The following is a 24338-nucleotide window of genomic DNA, read 5'->3' as shown; positions in this document are numbered from 1 at the left end:
TGAGATAAAAGCGCATCAATATTTTATCCAAATTCCAGTGAAATTTAAACCCGTAACTTGCGACGATCTTTGTCGAATTTTTAATCACAACTCAAATGACTTCCAATCTTAATATATAACTATCACATCATTTAAATATCTCATAGAAATTATCTTCCTATCGAATTAGCCCATTTACACCATGATAACGCCGAATACACAAGGTGTAATACTTTGTTATTCGAGAATTAATAAAATTTTCAATTATATGCACTTACTAACTTTTCTACATTGTAGGAAAAATCTAGCTTTTTATATTTGAAATTTATTTTCATGAAACTTCTCTAATTTTTGGACGCACTCTTATATTGATTTTATAATCAAAGCAAATGTTTTTTTAGCTATGAACGTTTTTAACAACTAATTTATTATGGTAAATAATATTGATATGGTAACTTCAAGCGCATGACAAAAATTATAACTAACTGATCACGCCCAACTCTAGTCATAAAAAGGATAAGCGGTCGCTGCAAATATAATCCGGCTAAAAGTCCGGAGTCGAATCCCACATAGAACTAAAGCTTAGCTATATCTGTTTAATATCACTAAAAAGACAAGTTTGAACAATTTTCTAAATTATAAAGATTGAGATTTATATTTCTAACTAATTAATTAGCAAATACTAGAAAACGGTAAATTATCAACTAACGAGATAAATGGTTGGAGACTAAATTAAGGAGGTCTAGAGTTATGATTTCCCCAATTGTCAGAATCCTTCTAGCCATGTTCCCTACAATTTTTTCAATGTATTCTCTACTAATCATGAGCACTTTAGGTGTCGTAATTATCTCTCGAACAACTACAATAATTTACTAGACATATTCTCTCGAACTACGCTAGTTGGCTTTATCTAACCGCTCATTATGATCATGTCAAGGCTTTGTTATTTCTAAACCTGCCTTTAAAACCACTGTATTGATTTCTCACATACGTTAGGAGTGACGTTATTGAACAACTACCTAAATATGTACTCTCTCTCGAGCACTACACACTAAATAGGCACAGTCAATTGATGGTCATTCAATGAACAACAACAAACACGTAGTTGAACAAGTAGAGAAATCCAACGGCTCAATTATATAAAAAAATAACAAGAATTTATCCTACAAAAGGTTCTATCAAAACCCTAGCTAACACATTAGCTATTCATAATAGTATGTAAAACTACAATACTAAAAGTCAAAACCATAATGAAAAAATAGGAAGAGGAAAGAAAAACTCGTAGAAGAATTCTCCGCCTTGCTCCTATTGTGTGTCTGCCTCCTTAGGTCGAATCTGTGTCAAAAATTGGTCTCCTCTCCTCAAAATACCATTTTTTTCATGTATCTATACCAAGTAGGGTCAGGCCCAACTATTATACTTTCTCTTACGCGAAGAAGGACAAGTTTCCAAGCCTGGACGCCCACGGCCGCGGCCCGAGCGCGGTACGGGCACGGTATTTGGCCAGTCTACTGCCTCAGCCCGCTTGAGGTCCGCGGTCGCGGTTTGACCACATTATTCACCCTATTCCGTTTGGAATTTGGAAAAACATAAAACATGAAAGTTGTAGCCTTTGAGTTATCTTTCCACCCATACATTGTGGAGCCCAAATGGAGTTTTGAGCAAAAAGTTATGTGCATTTTACTAGACAGTGCATAATATGCCTACTCGATTCTTCGTTTTGTTGCTCTATCATCCGTTGATCCCCTAATACGATCCCGGCTTAATTCATTGGGCTTTTACTCAGACTTCAAAGCTCCAAATCACTTGAATTCATTCTATAACATCTATATAGCTCGGAATCACTCCTACAATGCATAAAACACATAATTAGTGCAAAACACTAACGATTAAAACACAAACTCAACTAAAGTGCAGTAAATTTGTGTGTAATAAGCGACTAAAATATGTAATTATAGCCTATCATCACTAACTACGGAAGTTCATTGGCTATCTTGATTGTCGCAGGTATCAATCTATCATAACAAATAATTGTAGCTATTAGGCCAACGATGTTCTCGGTTTCTTATAACTTGAATTTTAAAATAGATTTTATATTCAATATTTATTTCAAATCATTATTGTGGCTAACATGTTATAGTTGCAGTAACTTCAAACACGTGACAAAAATTTATATTTAGCTACAATATTTTATTATATCACAATAACTTTGTAGCTATTAAGTTAGTTTTTGCCATAAATTTTCATAATTGAAGCAAAAATACCTATTCAACTACAACACTTTGTCTCTAGTAATATTTTGTGGCTAAAAGATTAATATTGCTATAGTAATTTCAGACGTGTGGCAAAAACTCACAATTAGCTACAAAATATCGTTGTAACAATAAATTTATAGCTATTAATCAAGTTATTGCCACATGCTTTTATTACTTGAGGCAAAAATATCTATTTAGTTATAACACTTTGTCAGAAGTAAGTTTTTGTGGCTATATAACTGCTATTGCTACAGTAACTTCAAATGCGTGGCAAAAAAAATACGATTAGCTACGAAATTTATTGTAGCAATAAATTTTGTAGCTATTTGTGTAATTATTGCCACGACAATTAGCAAATATAGCAAAAATGATAAATTAGTTTTGCCAATTTTATTTTTTAGCTAAATATTATTATGAAATTGTAAATAGCCACGAAATTTTAATTTTTGTGGCTATTGTTATTTATTAGCCACGATTTTCATACATGTAGCTAAGAATTTGTAGCTATATATACATAATGTTGTAGTGTAGATTTATTTAAATAGTAGGGCTTTGAAGACCTTATTATACTTAAAAATATACGAAATACACAATCAAATACTAAAAATATACGAATTGCACAATCAAATACATGTATATAAATGAATTATTTCGAATTATATGGGTGTATACTTCAAAAATAAGGGCTGAAAATACGTAAAAAAAAATAAAATAAAAGAAAAGTTTTATGGGAAATAGGGTTTGAACCTTTGAGATCTTCCATGCATTGAGAAGACAAATATTAAATGGTAGGAGAGAATATTCAAAATTAACTGAAAGAGTATTATCAGTATAGAAATACGCTTAAAACCCTAATTGGGGCGTAAAATTACCTAAATGACCCCATTTGGTTTCAATCTGGCCAAAAACGGTGTGGCCAAAAGGATTTTTCCATTCTATTTTTGAATTTTAGTTGTAACATTTTGGTATCAGAACTTCTTATGCATTCACTCACTTTTTTGTGTGATAATTTCACAGACCTTCCTTCATATTTGACTTTATTGCACTTAAGTCTCTTGTGGTTTACGATATTATATTTACCTCCTTTATTATAATTTTTTGGTAATAATTCCTTTAACCTATTTATTATTAATGTAAAAGAATTACGATATAACTAAGTTGCCTTTTCTAATATATTCTTTTGTTTAATTATTTTAAACATTTTTTAAAAAAATTACTATTTTCATCTCCATTGTTGTTTCTTTGGAGGAAATAGAATTACTCCTCCGATTTTCATTATCTGAAAAATCATTTATAGAAGATTCATTGACACAAAGATCATCGTGAGATACTCTTGGTTTATTTCCCATTATTATTGCCTCCAACATAATTTTCTATTGCAGAAAAAGGTAAACGAAACAGAAGGAAAACATATGCGGACTTACCCTAAAATCACAAAAGATGTCGGTGTGATAAGCCAAATATGAAGGAAGGTCTCTGAAATTATCCCCTTTTTTTCCGAACAGCAACAACAACAAAAAATTCAGTGTAATCCCATATAGCGAGGTTTGTGGAAGATAATGTGTACGCAGACCTTACCCCTACCTCCTGAAAATAAAGAAGTTATTTCCAATAGACCATCAGCTCAGCAAAACATAAGCACAACAGTATTAAAAAAAACATAACTCATTATATGTTGTGCTTATGTCAAGTGAAGTCATTATATGTCAATTTACATGTCAAATATTTTGCTGAAATTGTGTAAATAAGTGTTTGAAAAACATTTAATCAGAAGAAATCGTTAAGCACAAGCAGCAATACTAGAAAATAGCTAACAGAGCAAAGCACCTTCTTCTTCTCTCCTGAAAACAGCACATACTTGTGCATATCTGCATTTTCATTTTTACACTTTTTAACTATTTCCTTTCCTGGTTTTCTAGTTGTAACCATCCGAGCTTAGCGTCGTCGACCAAATTCCAACAACAAGGTACAATTCTACTGAAATAACACTCTATGACATGTGACATGTCCTTTACGTCAAAATCATGGTTACACCGCAATTTTTTTTGATTGGTGAACTTGTTGTGTACCAACTAGTACTAATAGACACGGGTAGCAACAAAACATGGATTCAGTGCTACCCTTATGTTAAAGATGGTAACCAAAAAAGATATTTGCCAATGTATATTGCCTGGTTCTTTCTTGATTACTGAAAAGTTTTTCATATGAATACATAAAATTTAAAAGGTGCATATATAATTGAGGTACATGCTGACATGAAACTCAAGAGAAGGGTTTTGGTGGGACTGAAATATGTGCAAATCATATCAGCACCACATATTCCTGGCACATTTTTCTGCAATATTGGAGATATGTTAAAGGTATTTGATTTGCATTGTAACTTTTTCATTATTTCACACTTCTGCTTAAGTTGTTCTTGTTATTTGCTGACTATTGATAGAACTTATCAAACGAAATTAATGAATCAACAGTCACGAGGTCATCAATAACTCTCCCAAATGAATACTCAGTGCCACGTTGATTCATATTGGCACTGATATTCAATTGGGAGAGTTTTTGATGACCCTGTAAAGTTGATTCATTAATTTTGCTTGATAAGATCTACCAATAACCAACAAATAAGAACTACTTACGCAGATGTGTGAAAATGATGAAAAAGTTACAAAGCAAATCGAATACCTTTAGCATGTCTCCTATATTGCAGACAAATGTGCTAGGAATATGTGGTGTTGCTATGATCCGCCACATATTTCAGCCCCACCAAACCTTCTCTTGGGTTGCGCATCACCATGTACCTTAGTTACGCACGTTCTAAATTCTGCACATTCATTGAAAAACAAATTATAAAATCATCAAGCAACAAACCAGATAATATACGTTGACAAAATTTCTTTTTGTTTTGGCACATTTATCACAAGGGTAGGAATCATGAATTCATGATTTGTTACTACCTATATCTACTAGTACGAGTTAATATTCAACACACTCACCACTCAAAAATTTTGCAACAAAACCATAACTTCGACGCAAAAGGAGACTTCACATGTCATAGTGTGTCATTTAGGTAGAATTGTTGTTGGAATTTGGTTGACGACGTTCAAACGACATGAACTTAGCTCGGATGGTTACAACGAGAAATCCGGAAAGAACTAGTAAAAAGTGTAAAAAGGAAGAAGTAGAGTGCACAAGTTTATGTGCTGTTTCCACGAGAGAGAAAGGTAGTGCTTTTAAATGGCGTGAGCTAATTAGTACTGTGTTTTGGTTTATATATGAAGGAGTAATAAGTTGGAGTGAAATTGTGATGCAGTTTAGAAGTGCTGAAGCTCTTTGGTAGGTGTGGTGAAATTAATATGGTTCTCTCTCTCTCGTAGTGTGTGTATATATAGCGAGAGCAGGGGCGGAGCCAGCCCTTCGATTATAGGTTCGGCCGAACCCAGTAACTTTGGTCCAAATCATATATTTGTCTTAAGAAATTTATTGAATATGCACAAATTATTAAGTTAGAATCCCGTAACTAAAAAGAATTAGAATCCCGAACCCATAAGTTTCAAGTCCTTGCTCCGCCTCTGAGAGAGAGTAAGGAAGAGATCAAGTAGAAGGGATAGTTACCACTAACGGATGTGGTGAAGTGCAGAGATGGACCTAGAATTTTAATGTGACAGAGCATAATATTCTGCTCAACTAGTGCCCCTTAAAGGTTTTTAGTGTTTAGGGTGCCAAGTGATTTAAATTACTCATTTTCAAGTTATACACATATACCTATATAAAATTTCTACTCAAGTTTACAGGTTCTATTACACATAGGTCCGCCTCTGGTGAAGCGATTAATACTCTTCCTAAGTATCAAAATAAAGATAAAGACGACTGCGCCAACTTGATATTTTGGTATTATCGACAAAGAAGAGCTTTCGGATTTTCCAAAGAAGATGGGTGAGAACTTAATAAATTTAAAATCTTCTATTCCATATCCGTTGCAACTAGTATTTGGGTGCGTTTTTAATTAAAAATCTGAGGTTCGAGCATTGTGTATGGATTTTCCTTTAGAATATAGCACTTTGTCCCCTAAAACTTTTCATGGCGAATCCGAATTATTCGAGCCCTAAAGAGATATCGAACACTTAGTAAGTACAAAAAAAAGAGGAGAAGCGATAATTTGTGAAGAATGAAAAGTTTGGTTCGAAATATTTTTTGTGTGAATGAGAGAGTGACAGTGTGCTATGCATTTTTCCTAGAGAAAGGGAAGTGGGGACTGGGTAGGTATGAATCTGTTACGGAGTTGTGAGAGAAATTTTGTTTTCTTCTTTATTCTCTTTTATTTTTGGGATTTAAAAGTAAACAAAATATCATAAGGTAAAATAATAACGAGAAGTAAAGAAAGAAAATCCAATTAATGATTTAACAATTAATGTATGTACCTTCTGAATATCACGTGTATGTATAAATATAATGTCAGTAGATCAACAAACACATACAGTACAATATATTTGGCATATAGTATCATGCAAAGGATCGGTAAAAATCCACTTAATAATTTAATAATTAGTATTTACCTTATGAGTATCACGTGTGTTATAAATATAATGTCAGTAGATCAACAAACACTTATGGTACAATATATTTGGCATGTAGTATGATGCAAAGGGTCTGTAAAATTTATGCTCACCCAGTATTTATATCAAATTGTACTAATTTATTATGGTTAAGTCTTAAATTAATGCGAGAATGTATACTAATTAATTATGATTTAGTTATAAGAGAATACGTGAGATATGTGTCGTATATTATAGCGTTTCATGCAAGAGCATGTATGCGACGTTACACCCACGCACCAAACCTTGCAGGTGTGACACATCAACACTAGATCTGCCTCTCTAACTCCAAAATGGTCCGGAACCCATACGAAACATACCCGAGCCTCTCGAGATCCCGTCTGAAAATTCCGACAATGTTTTGATTAGATGATGAGTTGTGAGAATTCTGCAATGTTACCTGAATGAAATCACAGCAACTACTTATGATGCAACAAATTCTTACGCTTTCTTATAGGTGAAAAACACAAATGATCCTGCATTATTTAATGATATTTGCATTTAGAAGTTGTACTTAAAAGAAAATGGAGCATTAATTTGACAAAAAAGTGAACAATTGGAAAAATATGAAGTTGGATGGATATATTGTCTGCATGGAACCCAATAGCTATTGTCAAGAACTACATATTTATAAATATTAAACTTTAAACTCAATTATTATTGTATATTAACTTGAGATTACTGTAGAAGCCTATAAATTTTAAATCCCAAATCCGTCTCTACATACAACTCTACATACAAATGAACCTCATATTGCTGAAAGGTGAAATCAAATGCAGCACTCTTATACTTGTGAAAATACTTCAATTAAGGGGCATTAAAGTTCGACAGACTTCATCGCAAGTTTGTGTTCTATTTTCTTGTTTATTTTCAGCAACAGACAATTAAAAGATGTGCAAAGCAACTTCTCGAAGGATATCAGAAATGTGAAATTGGGCCTCTACTCTGGTTTTTACTTCTGTCAAACATAAGTAAAAATGTACTCCACATCAAAGTTTTAAGATAGTTTCTGAAAGAAATCCCTGCTTCACCAACCATCCAAACAACAAGACATTTATGTTCAACATTTACTTTAAGCCTAAACAAGATGTTGCTACAGAAAATACAAGTAATAATATCTCATCTGGTACAAAAAAAGTTAAACTCCCGATGCCAAGAAGCATAGAGTGAATGCTAAAGATTGTGATGGTGTCAAACTTGCACAATAGTCCTGGTATATTATGGCGAGAGCTAAACAAGAAAACCCATACTATCTTTTCTTGAAACCATATTTTTTACGTTCATAGAACAGATCGGTTTTAGCACTCCCAAGATTGACTATCTTAGGACAACCATCCCTGTCTTTCTCCTGCTGAGTACACTCTTTGCAATAGTAAGCATCAGATATACCTACACCTCCACAGATCACGCAACGACCCTGAAAAGAACCATAGTTGCATTCATCACAAACTCGTACCAATGTGCAAGGACGCACATAAGAATCACAGATAACACACTTGCCATCACATTTCTCACAAAGACGGCCAATAGCTATTCCTGGCTGCTTCCTGCACATGATCAAGTCAGGATGATGCTTAGCCATGTTTTTGTCAACGTCTCAACCTGAAAAAATGAAGCAAGATAACCACTAAGTACAGGATAATAAGAGATACCAAAAGTTCATATAAGAGCATGCAGATGTAGTTTATTCATCAAATTAATAGCAACAACAACAACAACAACGACCCAGTATAATCCCACAAGTGGGGTCTGGGGAGGGTAATATGTACGCAGACCTTACCCCTACCCCGAAAGGTAGAGAGGCTGTTTCCAGGAGACCCTCGGCTCAAAAAAGCAACAGGAGCCGATATATTAGTACCATAAAAATGCATAATAAAATACCAGCAATATAAGAGATATGAAATACAGAATACGAAATACGAAATAGATGGTTGGTATAGTACAACTAGCAGGTAAAGCCCTGCATCAATAGACGACCAATGACATTCTTAGTCTAACTCCTAACTGGCCAGTCTCACTCTATTGTGCTGTAGAAATATTCACAAGTTTCCCCTAACTTACAACCTTAATGCTCGACCTCCATAATTCCCTGTCAAGGGCCATGTCCTCAGTAATCCTAAGTCGCGCCATGTCCTGTCTGATCACCTCTCCCCAATACTTCCTAGGTCGCCCTCTACCTCACCGCGTGCCCACTACAGCCAGTCGCTCACACCTCCTCACCGGTGCATCAATGCTCCTCCTCTGAATGTGCCCGAACCATCTGAATCTTACTTCCCGCATCTTGTCCTCCATGGGGGCCACGCCCACCTTCTCTCGAATATCTTCATTCCTAATCTTATCCATTCTTGTATGCCCGCACATCCACCTCAACATCCTCATCAAATTAATAGCATGTTCATATATTCACATCTGTACTGACTGGGGTCTCATGAAAGTATTTGTATATTACTTTTTCTTCTTTGTTCTCCCTGGGCAAATAACTAAATTTGCAGAAGGTCGAGCATTATATAAGCTCAGTACCAAATAGAGTTACATAGAAGAGCCGGTAGATATAGTCTTTTCATCATATCAATAGCACACTGATACACTCACATCTGCATTGACTAGGATTTCATTAAGGAAATCACAGTCTCTTTTCTTCCTGGGCAAATAACTAATTTTGCAGAAAGTCGAGAATACTACTGAGATTTCAAAGCATCTACTACTTGAATCAAGTTAAGCTCTAATCCAAAGCTATTTAAGTTTCAAAGCACCCATTTTTTGGTGAAAAAGACTAACTTTCCTTTCTTTGAGCGGGTTGGGGGGGGGGGAGGAGTTATGCTTTCATGAAATTTTACAAGATAGTAGTTCTCCTGTTTCTTTTGCAAACAGGAAAACAAAAAGAAAATTGAAGAAAAAAACAGGTCTGGTACATGCTTTCATGGAATCATACAAATTAAAAATTCTGTGTCTTTCTTCGAGAAGTAGTACACAATGTGTAAACATAAACTCCAACAAATTAACAAAAGAGAAAAAGTAGTCCAAACTTAACCATCAACTCATGTTGAAGCAAATCATGGGTGCAAAATCATTCAACTATTTTTTATTTCTATTTTCTAGACATGGATTCAAAACTTTGCCACTTCCGATATGATAAAAACAATAGTGTTACATTTCGTTTTGCAAGAGCAAAGAAAATGTCGAATGAGTAGTATATTTCAGGGAAGCAAGAAATGGAAGCCCTTCCAAAAGTTGACCAGGAATCTAGGACCATACTGACATAATATAGTTGGATTCTCAAATTAAGAATATTTCCTTTTGGAGGCTGGTCTTCACCTTCAAATGAAGAGGATGAAAGTTTTATGCCTGTTTGGATATAATTTGGTTAAAATTGAAAAATGAGTGCTTCAAGTTGAAGTTCAAGAAGAGCATTTGGAAATTGAATCAACTGTGTTTGGACATGAATTTCAATTGAAAAAACAGTTAAAGTTTTGAGAGTTAATTATTTCACTTGAAATACTACTACAAAAGTCTTGAACTTCAAATTCTCTATTTCAAGTTGAAGTTGAAATAGTGGACTAAAACTGTAAAATAGAAATCCATTTGTAAATAACATTTCAATATTGCAAATAATATTTGGTTGAGTCACGTCCGAATGCCTACTAAACTTACTTGCTTCATATAATTTATCATACTTGTTCAGCATGACCATTTTTCAGAAAGGCCTATAATAGCCTATGTTGCGCGGACTCTCCAAATTGTTACCGCACCCGTGTTGGATTCTCCAAAAATACACTACTTTTGGAGTATCAGATACGCACCCGGCGACATTTTCGGAGAGTCCGAGCAACATAGATAATAGCATCCACAATGACATGAGTTGATGATTCTTTAATGTTCTGTGATCAACAGAGATTTATAGCTTTATTAGGGCATAACTTAAGAAAAAAGCTTTGTTTAGATCTTATACGAGAACATTATTTAGCTCACTCTCTCCTATAGATTAGCAAACAACATCAATGGCTAGTCGATCAATTGATGAACCGATTGCGCCTTAATTTCATTACCAATTTGGTCAGCCATATGATCCTCTCTATGTCATGTCTCTCTTTGAACCATTTATTTTCAACATTCGTAAAAAAATAATTTAATAGGTATCACTGGAAAAGAATTTGGCCTCTAAGGCAATTGAATTCTTTAAAACTACAGGATTCCTGAACCCAACAATTATCACAACACTGATCACAAGTGTCTAATCGACTAAAAGCTCCTAATAAACACTGAACCTCCTGTCAGCATAAACAACAATAACTAAGCCTTAATCCCAAGAATTTGATATTGCTTATACGGATCCTTTAGCTTTCATTTTGTATCACTCTTACCTAAGTCATTATTTATTTTCATAACAACATCCTCCATGTGACTAAAAGTCTACATCATCCAATTTTAGCCTTCTCAGACAGCATAATCGTCACACTACATTATGGAGATCTCCATAGCAGAAGCGGAGCCAGGAAACACTATTGGGTTCTAAATTAATAATTTGTACACATTTAATAAATTTTAAGACAAATACAAGGTTTGAACCAAAACTACTGGGTTCGACCTAACCCATAGCTGACACCCCAGCTCCGCCCCTGCTCCGTAGGAAATTCCAACCATCTCAGCCTCCGTAGAGGTCGTGGCATGTGCAATGGCCTAGAAGGCAAAACCAATTGGAAGTCCATCCAAAATTCAGCATACCAATTCACTGGCAGAGAGATCGAGCCTGAGGGTACAAGGAAATGGTTATCCTACAGGCTAAAACAACTGATAAGGTGCCAATTAGATTAATCTCTATGGTACTATATATTTTCACTTTACCTTCTTGTTACTGTTACTATTATCATCTTGCTGACACCACATGCACTCTAACCCAAATCCACCTCTAAAAATAAAATGCATAGAAAGATTGAAGCTTAAAAGGAACACCACAAAAAAAACTCAATATCCGATTTTGACACCAATTAAACTCAGTTCAAGCCTTCAGGTAACAAAGAATTATGTTCCTACAAATTATTAACCATATAGTTCATATCATGAAAGCAGAAAATCAAAGGCGGGGTTATAATTTGAAGCTTACAGTTTCGGGATTCTAATTTTTTATGTTACTAGGTTTTAAATTAATAATTTGTACAAATATAAATTTGTGAGCTAAGGTATAGGGTTTGGACTAAAGGTACCTGCAGAAAAAAAAAACTTTCTCATAATCCACACTCCCTATCGTCAAACAAAAAGGAGAAACAATTAATTAGTGCGATAAAAATAAACTTAATGAAATGCATGTAAATCTTACATTACAAGCACCAAAATCATTAAATCAATGTATTGAAAACGAAATTTGAAGTTGTAATTATGATTTCACAAAAAAAAATTAGCAGAATGTAAAAACGTAAACCTGATTTATTGTGTTACGCTAATGGCGCTTGACTGCTTCGTACAACCTAACGCAGGAGGAGGGGTTTTATATTTGAGAATTGAGAGGGAATCAAAATAGGTTCAGATTTATAAGACAGCATCTATATATAGCTCCATCTAAGCCCAATGGGCCTTGAGGTGCATCAGTTTAACTGGGCTTGGTTTAAAACTCCAGCCCATCTATTCAGGAAATATATTAGGCTTTTAACATATTTGTTGGTCGATCAAAAATAATTACAGCCGCTATATACTTTCTTCTGGAGAAGTTACATAGTTAGCCGCTCGGCCAAAAATATTATCAGCCCCTATTAGGTATTCATATAAATTATAGGCCAAATACATAATAGTCCCTTAAAGTTGGATCCAATTTTTATTTTGACACCTCAACTAAGGCTAGTACATATTAAATACTTCAACTCCAATAATAGTGTGCCTATTGAACACAAATTTTACATAATGAAATGGCTCAAATATCCATTGAACTTAACGAAATGGCTCAAATAATCCAATAATTTTAACGAAATGGCTCAAATATATCACTGAACTTAATGAAATGGCTCACATATGCCACTTGTAAAAGAGGGTGAGAGGGAAGGGGGGCTGATAAGTAATGAAGAGTTTATAATGACACATGGCAAGATCTAGTAATGGTAGGATTATGTTAGTGGATAATGACATATATGGCCCAAAATGATAATGTCGCTTGTATGTTTATGTCCAACTATTAACTAGGTGGTGCTAGCTCGTGCCAGCACAGGCCTAATATTATAAAAGTTGGAACAACTATTTTTTATCAATTTTGTTTTGATATGAAATGGCAGAGAAGAGAGCATCACATAACTTTGTTTTTGTTAGTTTGTATGAGTCCACCAAACTATAGAGTATCTAGTCCTATATGAGATGATGTTGAGAATTCTATAGAGACTGAAAGTAAAGAAGACAATGGATTTTTATGTGGAAAAATTCCACACAAGGGGATCAAAAAATCACGACCTACTCTTGTAGGCTTTTAACTTCACTAACTTGCAATCTCCCTATTACAAGCCACTTTGCAATAACCATATTACAAAGACTTCAACTAACTTGTGATGTACCCACCACAAGTCAATTTATAACTATCCTAGTTACAAAGGATTTAGACTTATGACTATTCCTAGTCATAACATAAACTCTGAAGTTTACGGATTTTTGGTTTGTTCCTAAGATAAATCTTCTAAGAAAGCAAACTAGGAAATACAATGAAGAGCAAATAACAAGATTACAACTCAACTACAGATGAACATAAACTCATTTAGAAACTGATCCTTAGTAGAGTTGTCTTCTTGTTCTTGACACACTGGTGACTTCAATACCGAATGAACATTGTTATGCTTAAGAGAATATCACTAAATGCACACAGATGTTGTGCCTTGCACCAGGTTTTTATATCACAAAACATATCACAATGGATAGTGGTGTCAATTCTTGATACACGTTTCTTCCCAATGAGAAGTGAGTGTTGTACTATCTGCACAGCCACTTCTGTGCAGTTGCATTCCAGCTGGATAGTCGACTTGTACTTCTGTTAGAGAACACTACTGGACCAGGTCCTAGTTGTGTTCCTCTTCTGTAACAGTTGCGAGATAGTCACTTTCTGTTACTACGTTCCAGTTGTACAGTTGACCTGTACTTCTGTCAGAGCGCCCTCAGGGACCAGGTCCCTATTATGTTCCTCTTATAATGATTGTGGACAGTCACTGACTTGTACTTGTGTCGGAGAACCCTAAGGGACCAGGTCACCAGGTCCATGTTGTGTTCATCCTTGTGGTCGTTCATTTATTTGCTGACTTGAACCAGGTCAGTTGAAATGTATACCATGTGGGCCAGATTCTCTATCTGATCTTCACAACAAGTTTGTTAAATCATTAAAACATAAGAAGCATAAGGCAAAGACATTGAAAACCCATCAATTTTCCTTTTTTTGATGATGACAAACTTAGGCATGGATAGAATTTGTTTAGAGCAGAAATAACCAGATAAAATACCAGAAACTACACAAGGTTCGCCCTTAATCTCAAATAAAATTCCCCCTTAATATCAGAGCTCTCCACAATTAACTCCCCCTTAATCTCAGAGCTCTTGAGAAATAAAGTTCCCCAAAATTCCCCCTGAAGTCTTATTCTTCCCTTTTTTGGCATCATTAAAAAGAGCACAAACAGGTATTTAGCATAAAAAAGTCTAACGCAGCTAGCTCATGCCACATATATGCACACAACATGACAGAAAAGAGAAGTCAGAGGAACACAACATTGGACAGGCAAAAAGGGAAGCTGTTTTATTAATATTTACAATGGACTGAGAAAGACAGGAGCATTAATGGTGAATTCCAGCATGCCATCACAAAAACAAAATCAAACAAAAATAAAACAACAGCCACAGAAGATTAAAGCAAAAATAACTGGTCACTAAGAGGATCCTAGGGAACACTAGAAGAAGAAGGCTTGAAAGAAGAGACAACAATGGTTTTGAGAACCAGGTCTAGTCGAGCATTTACAAACAGTTGTTGTTCAAGTAATTGTGCCCGAAGTCTATTATTTTCCTTTGTCAGTCGTGCAACTTCTTCATTAACAGAATCAGGTCCTTTAACTGCTTGACTGAGCTGAGTCTCCAGTATGGCATTTCGAGCCCTCAACCTTCTGATTTCTTCAGAAGCTACATTTTGAGCGTTGATCAGCTGAGAAATGGTCAAGATGCTTCCACCAACTCTTTCTATACACTCACATTCTTCTAAAGTGGTCTTAGAGAAGGTTTGCTTGCATGTGCCTACCCTGGGATTCCCCAAGGGGACCTTGTAGAATCTGAACACCCGAGTGAGGAGAAAGTCATATGGTAGCCCATGATTCCCACCTTTAAAGTTTGCCACATTTTGCATATGATCTATCATAATTGCTGACATATTGATTGGGACAAACTCATCAAGCGCTTCCATTAAGACTATATCCAATTGTGTAGCAATAGATCGCCTCTCAGAACGAGGTAAGAGCACCTTGTTGACCAGTTCAAAGAGAAGCTGATACTCAGGAAGCAAAATCTTCTTATGCAATTGTTCCCCTGCTGAATTACTTGCTCCTTCATGATGGCTCTCCTGAAGTTTACACCACAGACACCCTTGACTGAAAACATCCCTTCACATGGAATTCTGAGAACCTTTACCAATGTTGAGGCGTCAAGTACAATGTCTACTTCATTTACTAGCGCACAAATATGATCCCCCTCAACAGTAAAGAGAGATGCGTAAAAAGTTTGTACTGCATCTTTATACACCAGAGGCATTCTCCCTTCAAACAAATGTTCTCATTGTTGAAATTCCACAATCTCCAGAATTTGTCTCATACCGGCCATCTACGAAATTGATGGATCAAATGTATGACCCCATAAGATTTTCTGAGTTCTTAATCTCTGCTGCCAGAGACCACTATCACAGGGCATGATCCTCAGTGCACCAGGTGTTGTACCAGTTTCCCATTCCTGTTTGCTAGACCCTTCAACAGACTTTCTTTTCCAACTTACTATCCCCACAGTATCATCTTCAGATATAGCTTGCTCAGTTTGACTCCTTTTTGACTTGTCGCTTCCCTTCACAGATGACCCTTTTTGTTGTTCAATAGTTTCATCAGAAGCTTTGTCTACAGATTTTCGAGCTTTCAAAGATTGTTGTACCAGGGAACCAGGTTCCCTTGTAACATTTTTGTCAGTCCTACCTATTGGAACACTCTTGTTAGTGCCAAATTCCTTTTGATTCATTATCCTCTTTTTCCTATTTTTGACACTCCTCTTACTTTTTGTAGTGTGGACTCAAAACTCTCTTGTTGTTGTGAGCTGATAGTGGGTGACTTGGAGGAGGATTCTACGCGCTTAGAATGATCAGAAGGTGTAGGAGTGGGTTTTCATAGAAGAGAATCAGGTTCTTCAGAAAGTTTTTTTGAGAACGTCTCATGAGCCAAAGACTCAAGGAGTATTGTGGTTCTTACATCTCCTAGGCATAAAGTTTCTTCCCCTTGATACCCTGATGAGAGATATGCTCCTTCACTCATCAGACTCTGAGCAACGATAGCCATGATGCTATGTGCTGCTTCCTTTTCTGGTGACTCTAAGAGAGTCACTAAGTCCAGAATAGAGGAGTTCAGGTATTGGTCAGGATCATCCTCAGGAACTTCTAACACTTGAGAGGTAAAACCTCCTGAGTATATGTTGATAAGATTAGAGGAATGGCTACACATAGGGTTTTCAAAATGAGAGAGAACATGGTTTATCAAAAAAGGGAAAACTGTAGGAAAGGAGGAGGCGCTAGGAGTGGGTAAAGTAGTAGAAGGAGTGAAATAGTGAAGCTTTGGAGATGATTTCAATGATGATAAGAAAGTGGGAGTGGTGTTATCGGTGGGAGAAGGAAGTGATTGTTCAATTGCCATTATAGGAGTACTTAGAAGACAAGTAGAATGAGAGCGAGAGATGAAGAAAGGTGATGACTATAAAATATTCATATATTATATACTTAAAAATAAATTATTTTAAATAATATATATATAATATGTCAATTATCTGTATTTTCTAATAGTATTTTGCAGGAAATAAAAATATCATGATAAAGCAAATAAAGGAATAAAAAGAGACCACGAGGCATCATGGCAATAGAAGCACGACGCATCATGGCAAAAGAACCACAAGGCATCGTGACACCTTATGAGATTTGATTTCTATAAAAAAAAGATTTCATATCTGTGTTGAAAGGAGGGGAAGATCATACATGCCTAATTAGCAATTTTTCTGTAGCTTTGGTCTTTACTTCTTTCTTTATCTCTTTCATTTTCCTCTTGTAGTTTTTGAATTTTCTAAGAGTGTTGATAGTATTTTAAGAATTTCTTTCTTTGTGAGATTTAGATACTCCATAATGGAGTAATCTCTTTTATTGGGATAGTTGATGAAGCTAGATGTAGTTATAATATTAATCTCAATTTTACTACATGCTTGACTTGAAATTTTCTAATTTTATTTCTATAGTGTGCTGGAATATTAGTTTTAATTAATTATTATCACTTCTATCTATTTATTCTCCAAAGTTAGTTGTATGTCAATTTTGTAATTCTCACGAAGCAAAATTAATATACGATAACTATAGGGTAAAATAATAGAGTGAGAGTAATTCTTTTTAAGCTATCATTCCAAGTCTGTAATCTTGCTTACTTCCATTCTAATTCTCACGGAGGAGTTGTAGTTGGCAAAATTATTGATTTTTAGTAAAAAGTAATCGCAAGAGATTTTTGCTATTTTTAGCACAATTCAGGCAAGAAAACTATTTCGGCTTAATCGTCACGAGTCATATATGAATTAATTTACATAACCTCACGGAGTGTTGTTAATTGATTATTTCTTAGTGAGCAAAATATAATTGTATTAGCAATAAACAATTATTCCTAAGAGAAATACATGTAGAAGCTAAGAGTTTATTATTATCACGCTATCGAGTGAATTCAATGATTCCCAACTCTTTTTAAATATAAATCTTTTGAAAGTTATTTTATTTCAACTTATGCAATTTAAATTTTCAACAAACAAAATTTCATCAATTTGATTCTCTCAAATAGTAGTAAGAATATTATAAGTTTGTAGCTAGATTCTCCAATCTTTGTGGGATGATATCATAAACTATACTAGAATTTGACAGAGTACGAGTAGCAATATCTTATACACATCGGCCTCGTCAAAAGGATTACAACTACACAAAAGACATGAAGGTTCATGGCTTGTTGTGAGAGAGAAAGAAGGTTTTATTGGAAGATGGGCTAATGATGAGAGGAGAGAGAGAAACATGTTCTGAATATTTTGAAAATGGCGGTAGGTTTGTGGAAAAGCGTTACCGTGCAGAGGGGGTGAAGGGATTTGAAAGACAAGACAGGAGACGCAGACTTTGAAAAGTCGGATGATGTGGCAATTGAGTTAATATGTTTTTTAAAAAAAATTGTTTTGAGAAGGCATGCAGAATAAGCACATTACTACTAACTTGGGGTACAAGAACCTGATCCCCGACCAATTCTTTTTGAAAAAGGTTTTAACAGCTCCTCTCCCGCAGTTCATACTGTACCTTTAGCTTCTATGATCGTCATGTGTGTTTACCTGCAACGGTATTAATGTGAGTTAGGCTTGGTTAGAAAATATTTTAGCTAACTTTACCTGACGGTGTCTTGCATAGCCAACTGGTGAAGAATCAGGTTTTTCATTAGACTCTCATGACCCCATCTTCACCTTATCTGTTCCTAAATATTCTCTACTCAAGGCTTTGATGAAGATATCTGGAATTTGGTCTCCTGTTCTGCAAGACTTCTTACAGATCAACCCTTTCTCCATATTGACCCTCAGAAGATAATGTCACCCCTCAATGAGCTTGGTCCTCTTGTATTGAACTGCTTAGATAAGACATACCATCAGTTTCGAAGATACCCCATGGTCTTCCAGTTGCTGCTCAATTCATAGGATTTGAGGACAGTAGGATGCTCTCGCTACACATTCTTCTTCAGTTGTTGACGTGGCCATTGAGTTTTGTTTCCTTGTCTCCCAAGGGATGAGGCATGAACATGGCAAGTGAACCGTTCCATAAGTGCTCTTCCTTTTCACAAGACAACCTGCACAGTTAACATCATCATACCCAACAGGATTAAAAACTGTCACCTGAGGGGTAATACAGGAACAAGTCTTGAGTTCCCTTAAGGTATCTCAAACTTCTTTAGGCAGCCTTCAAGTAGAATTCCTAAGGACTTGACTTTGGATTCTATTCTGGAGTGGGGATACAGAAGGGACAAAACAAATTTGAGTTTTTTTTTTAAAATTCTTATCTAACTCTAGAATACACGAGAGTGATTGAATTGTCACATAAATGGGAGCTTTTGTGTTTTCAGTTTGGGATTGAGGTTTGATTGGTAGGAGAAGTTGGGAGGTTAATTTCCATTTCCCCACACTCTTGTTCAGTTTCTTGTGGAATGCCATGACCTGCATCTCCACTCTTTCTTCAGCTTCAGTGGTAGTAAGTGAAGTACCAGGTTCCTTGTGAGAGGTAGAAGATGATGTTACAATGTCTTTCACTTGTCTCCTTCATCTTACTCATTACGTCAGCCTCCTTATTTGAAACCTCAGATATTTCCCAGGGATCAAAGTTGGTTCATCATATTGATCATCACCGGTTTTTCCTTGGTTAGAGGAAGATGTCTTGTTGAATACCCCATGAGCACTTCCTTCCACTTAGTGTGCCATTGTTGTAGACTTTGTGGCATTTGCTTTGTGAAAAATATCCCAGAAGGATTTCTTCATTTGCCTTTTGTATTGAACTTCCCAAGCTGGTCTTTCTGTTTTCGAGAGCATGACATATTTTTGTCAAGAAGGTATTTTCTTCCATTTGGCAGTTTATAGAGGGTTTTGATTCAGAAAGGACCTAATCAGACACTTGTTCACCTGGTAGAAAGCAGTATTTGTTGCTTTTGACCAGAATTTCTTGGCGATTCCATAGTCGATGAGCATTGTCCATATCGCAACTTCCAGTTCCGTTCTTTCTTTCAGCAATACCATCTTGTTATGGAGTCCTTGGTGTAGAGAAATTATGTGTGACCCCCCTCCTTTTTGCTTTCACTTAAATCTTCTTGACAAGAACTATTAACACCTCGAGAGTCTCCTCCTTTGCTTTGTGAACCGTGTACATGTGACTCTTAAGTTTGGAAGATTACGCACCAGGTCCTTCTAAGTTAATTTATTCGGAGGTGAGAAGCTTGCATACACCAATCTGTCATGCCAATATTCCAACTTCACCCATCTCATACCACCGACTTATGGAGATTCATAGTTAATAGAGTGGATGTTCTCGTTTCCTTTGTCTACTGAGACCACTTGGCCAGTTATCAGATTAGTAATTGTGTTTTTAGGTCACTCACATAGTACATGTTCCCACCTGAGTGCCAAAGAACCTTTCCAACTTTATATTTACCGAGAATGTACCCTCTACTTCCTTTTTAAGGATACATTCCCTTCAAGCAGGGCTTTCAGTGAGAGGAAATTTATGATGTTTTCAGTCACGTGCTTTAAGCATCCATAGTCCATAGTCTATTGCAGTCCGCTTCCTCTCACTACTCCCTGCACATGTGATCGAGGCCAACCCTGCACTACTATTGAGTAGCAAGAGAGGGTCGAAGCAGCTTTTACCCGGTTAAGGTCGGGATCGATTTTCACAAGGAGCTAGAGGTTGGAGTCGGGTGTCTATCTAAAGTGGAGTTGTGTATGTGTTCCAAATGACACTTCTAAACATTTTTGGGTTTTTGTTTTACTTCTACTTTTATCATACTACAATGGTAAATTAAACTAGAATAAGCTAAGAGTAAAATGTTGCGGGTTGTTCAAATGGTTTAAAAGGCACTAGGGTAGTGACTTTCGCCTAGGTGGTCAATTGACGGATACTTGAGTCTAAGGCATGATTGACATATTTGGGGAGTATGATATAACTGTTGCACGATTTTACTCACTGTACACCTCTCAGTAGTTCAAGTGATTTTGCCCGAATTGACTTTCTCGAGACCAATTGGGTATGCAAATTTGCACAGGCAATCAAGGTTCAAGTCGGGTATTACTCTCTCGAGGTTTAACCCTTTAATTGGGACTATCAATCTCTTGAGTACGCCCTTGGACCAATTTCAGAGACCAAGCTCTCTTTCTCAAGAAGAGCTCAAGTCAACTAAACACAAGCTAGTATTTGCAACCACTAATTCAGCAATTAAACATGAAATTAGCCCAAATATCAAACACCCATAGTCAATCTAGCCCTAAAACACAAGACTCATCAATTACCCACACTAGAGTTGAGCCACAACCCTAACTTTTGGGTTTAGCTAATCATAATTAAAGAATAAAAGCAAGAAATAGATGAAGAAAAGCTCATATTAATTAATTACTAAGATAAACAAGAAGATTCAATGTTTAAATGTAGATAAAATTGCCCAAAATAGCTAAAATATTCAAACCCACGAGCGCAGCTCTTAGCTAAAACTATCTGATAACCTAAAAATGGAAAAAAATGTTATTTATACTAAGTTGAAAAATCTGGACAAAAATACCCATGCTGGTCTAGTGCAGATCGCACAAAATCACGTGCGGACCATACTAAGGCTCTTGACAAAAAATCCATCTCTTTGAACTCAGGCAATACGGACCACACAGAATGTAGTGCGACCGCGGAGGCTTCTAGTGCGGTCCGCATGAAATGGAGTGCGGACCGCATTGGCTTGAAACTCGGGACTGGTAACTCTCTGATGCTTCTTACTGCGGACCGCACTAAATCGAGTATGGCCGCATTGATCTCAGTGCGGAATGCACAAAACCTAGTGCGGCCGTATTGCCCTTTTGCCTGAATATCATACTCTCTGAACCTCACTTGTGCGGATCACATAGAATGGTGTGTGGCCGCACTGGCCTTGTTTTGTCTAAGCTTTGTCTTGTCTTGATACTTGTGCAAGTTTTACTCCTTTTGAGTTGATCTTTGACATCTTGTCACCTTGTTGATCAAACCTGCAATCAAGCACAACTTGTGAGCCTTTGAGACTATTTTGTACACATTTATAATCAAAACTTAAGCAGGAAGGAGTATAAAATGTAGCAAAATCCCTAGTTATCAACATGTAAATCAAGGGTTAGATTTAGGAACCCAAACTAGTTTGGGTCCCTTGTTGTGATAGAAAGGATGAATGAGCGCTTTCCTAGTCCATGCAGGCAACATTCGCTTCTTGTGAGTGGTACGTCCTTTGTTAGTAGTCACTTTATCAATAAACACTTTGTTTTTCTGAGTAGACTGAACCCTGGCCTGGCAATCTTCTTTAAAATGCCCATTGTTCCCATAGTGGGTACATAGCCAGTTATCAGGTACATTGACATACTTGCTGTGAGGGTTGTAAGGAGTTTTCTCCCTTTGGAACCCGATGCCCTGCCTGTTTCCACTATTGTTAAGATACATGGCAGTGATGTCATCTGAGGACCAGGTCCATTTCAGGGATTTCTCAAGATCAATTCTTACTTTCTCTAATTCAGCTTGAAGTTGTTGATTCTTCTCGAGTTCACTACATAGACTGGTTTTCACAACATTTAATTCCTTTTCAAACATGATGTGTGTCTCACTAGCTACTTCCTTCCCTTTCCCAAGACTCACATTCCTATGTTCTCTATTGAGTTCCTCAATGGTTTCCTCTAGATCGGTGCATATCACTAAAAGGTCATCCATCTCTTCCTCAGTAGTTGCAATTTTTCCTTCTAAGGAGTGTTTTTCATTGCTAAGACCTTCTATTGTTTCTTTTAGATCAACAACTTCTACCATCAGGTCGTCTCTCTCATTTTCCACACTAGTTATTCTTTCATTCAAGGCTTCCTTTTCCTTTTTCAGATTAGTTATGGTCTCATTTAAGTCTACTACACAGACAACCAGATCATCTCTAGATTGTTCGACCTCTCCTAGTTCTGGGGTCAGGATCTCCTTATCATTAACAAGGCTATAATACGTATCAATTAGGACATTAGCTAACGACCTTAGATTCTTATAAGAGTAGGATTTCAGATTTCTTTGAGCATCCCTGAAGTTTACCTTATCATCTTCATCTTTATCATCATCATCAAACTGAGCCATCAGCGCGAACAGTGAATCATACTTCGTTGCTTCAATTTCCACTGCCATCATGGAATTATTTTCTGCATCTGGTTCCCTTTCGGATTCACTAGAGGAGTCTCCCCAAGCAGCAAGAGCTTGCTTAACAATATTGTCATCAACACTTTTTCGATTGAATCGTTTGTTTGGAACCAGATTCCTCTTTGTTGCTTTGTCAGGATTTTGCTTGTATTGCTCATGTTTTGCGAGTGGGCAGTCTTTGATGAAATGCCCTGACTTTCCACATTTGTGACAGAGATCGTTGTTCCTTGCTTTACCTGAACTATCCCACTTTGGTATACCACCATTTCTTCGAACCATCTTTTAAAATCTCTTAGTAAGATAGGCCATGTCACTATCTTAATCACTTGAGTCACTGCTTTCAACTTTGAGTACCAGGTTCTTTTCCTTCTTAGGCTCTCTTCTTTCACTGTATTTCTTTCTTTTTATCTTGTATGTCTTCATAATACCAATCAACTCATCCATGGTTAGAGTTTGTAGATCTTTAGCTTCAGTAATGACATTTACCTTACTTTCCCAAGAACCAGGTAGAACACTGAGGATTTTCCTTACAAGCTTGTTTCTGGGAATGACATCTCCAAGTGCATGAAGCTTATTTATGATGGAGGTGAATCTTGTGTGCATATATTGTATAAACTCATCATCCTTCATCCTAAAGAGCTCATATTCCGTGGTGAGCATGTCGATCTTGGACTGTTTGACCTGAGTAGTTCCTTCGTGTGCTGTTTGCAATGTTTCCCATATTTCTTTGACACTGTCACAAACTGAGACTCTGTTATACTCATCAGGTCCTATGCCACACATCAAGATTTTCTTGGCACGATAGTTCTTTTCTACAGCTTTTCTGTCAATGTCAATGTACTCTTTTCTGCCTTTCGGCACCATTGGTCCTGTTTCTTCAAGCTTCTTCATGAGGACATGTGGACCATCACAAATGATGTTCCACAGTTCTGAGTCTTCTGCCATCATAAAATCATGCATGCGGGTCTTCTACCGGCCATAGTACTGACCATTGAATCTGGGAGGTCTGTAGGTTGATTGTCCTTCCTTAAAGTTGGGTGGAGCAGCCATTGAGATCCTCTCTAGGTGTTAACCTTTTAGAAAGAACTTGCTCTGATACCAATTGTTAGTTTATATGAGTCCACCAAACTATAGAGTACCTGGTCCTATATGAGATGATGTTGAGAATGCTATAAAGACTGAAAGTAAAGAAGACAGGGGATTTTTACGTGGAAAAATCCCACACAAGGGGATCAAAAAATCACGACCTACTCTTGTAGGCTTTTAACTTCACTAACTTGCAATCTCTCTATTACAAACCACTTTGCAATATACTTCAACTAACTTGTTATACACCCA

The 24338-nt window shown here is 36.3% G+C and overlaps 2 protein-coding genes and 1 long non-coding RNA gene across 4 annotated transcripts; all 3 read right to left on the bottom strand.

Annotated features, from left to right (window-relative positions):
• Positions 1-1115: 1115 nt before the first annotated feature.
• On the bottom strand, positions 1116-5215 carry LOC104248876 (uncharacterized). Its single transcript, XR_716566.2, has 3 exons — positions 4062-5215; positions 3659-3821; positions 1116-1826 (listed from the first exon to the last, which is right to left on the bottom strand). It is a non-coding gene; the product is annotated as an uncharacterized lncRNA (long non-coding RNA).
• Positions 5216-7805: 2590 nt separating this feature from the next.
• On the bottom strand, positions 7806-12325 carry LOC104248877 (PHD finger-like domain-containing protein 5A). 2 transcript variants are annotated; one of them, XM_009805231.2, is made up of 3 exons: positions 12240-12317; positions 12025-12061; positions 7806-8425 (listed from the first exon to the last, which is right to left on the bottom strand). In XM_009805231.2, exon 3 carries the CDS (start codon positions 8403-8405, stop codon positions 8073-8075), a length of 333 nt encoding a protein of 110 aa, XP_009803533.1. In that variant the 5' UTR covers positions 8406-8425; positions 12025-12061; positions 12240-12317; the 3' UTR covers positions 7806-8072. The 2 variants fall into 2 exon arrangements, with proteins under 2 accessions (XP_009803533.1, XP_009803532.1); XM_009805230.2 differs by lacking the exon at positions 12025-12061 and having other exon boundaries at positions 12240-12325.
• A 6481-nt stretch (positions 12326-18806) lies between these two features.
• LOC138880738 (intracellular protein transport protein USO1-like) lies at positions 18807-23945 on the bottom strand. Its single transcript, XM_070160911.1, has 3 exons — positions 23355-23945; positions 22201-23279; positions 18807-18915 (listed from the first exon to the last, which is right to left on the bottom strand). Exons 1-3 carry the CDS (start codon positions 23943-23945, stop codon positions 18807-18809), a joined length of 1779 nt encoding a protein of 592 aa, XP_070017012.1.
• Positions 23946-24338: the final 393 nt, after the last annotated feature.

Source organism: Nicotiana sylvestris, chromosome 11, assembly GCF_000393655.2.
Source record: "Nicotiana sylvestris chromosome 11, ASM39365v2, whole genome shotgun sequence".
Taxonomy (NCBI): Eukaryota; Viridiplantae; Streptophyta; class Magnoliopsida; order Solanales; family Solanaceae; genus Nicotiana; species Nicotiana sylvestris.
The sequence above is the reverse complement of the archived record's forward strand: the minus strand, read 5'-3'. Positions and strand labels throughout refer to the sequence as shown.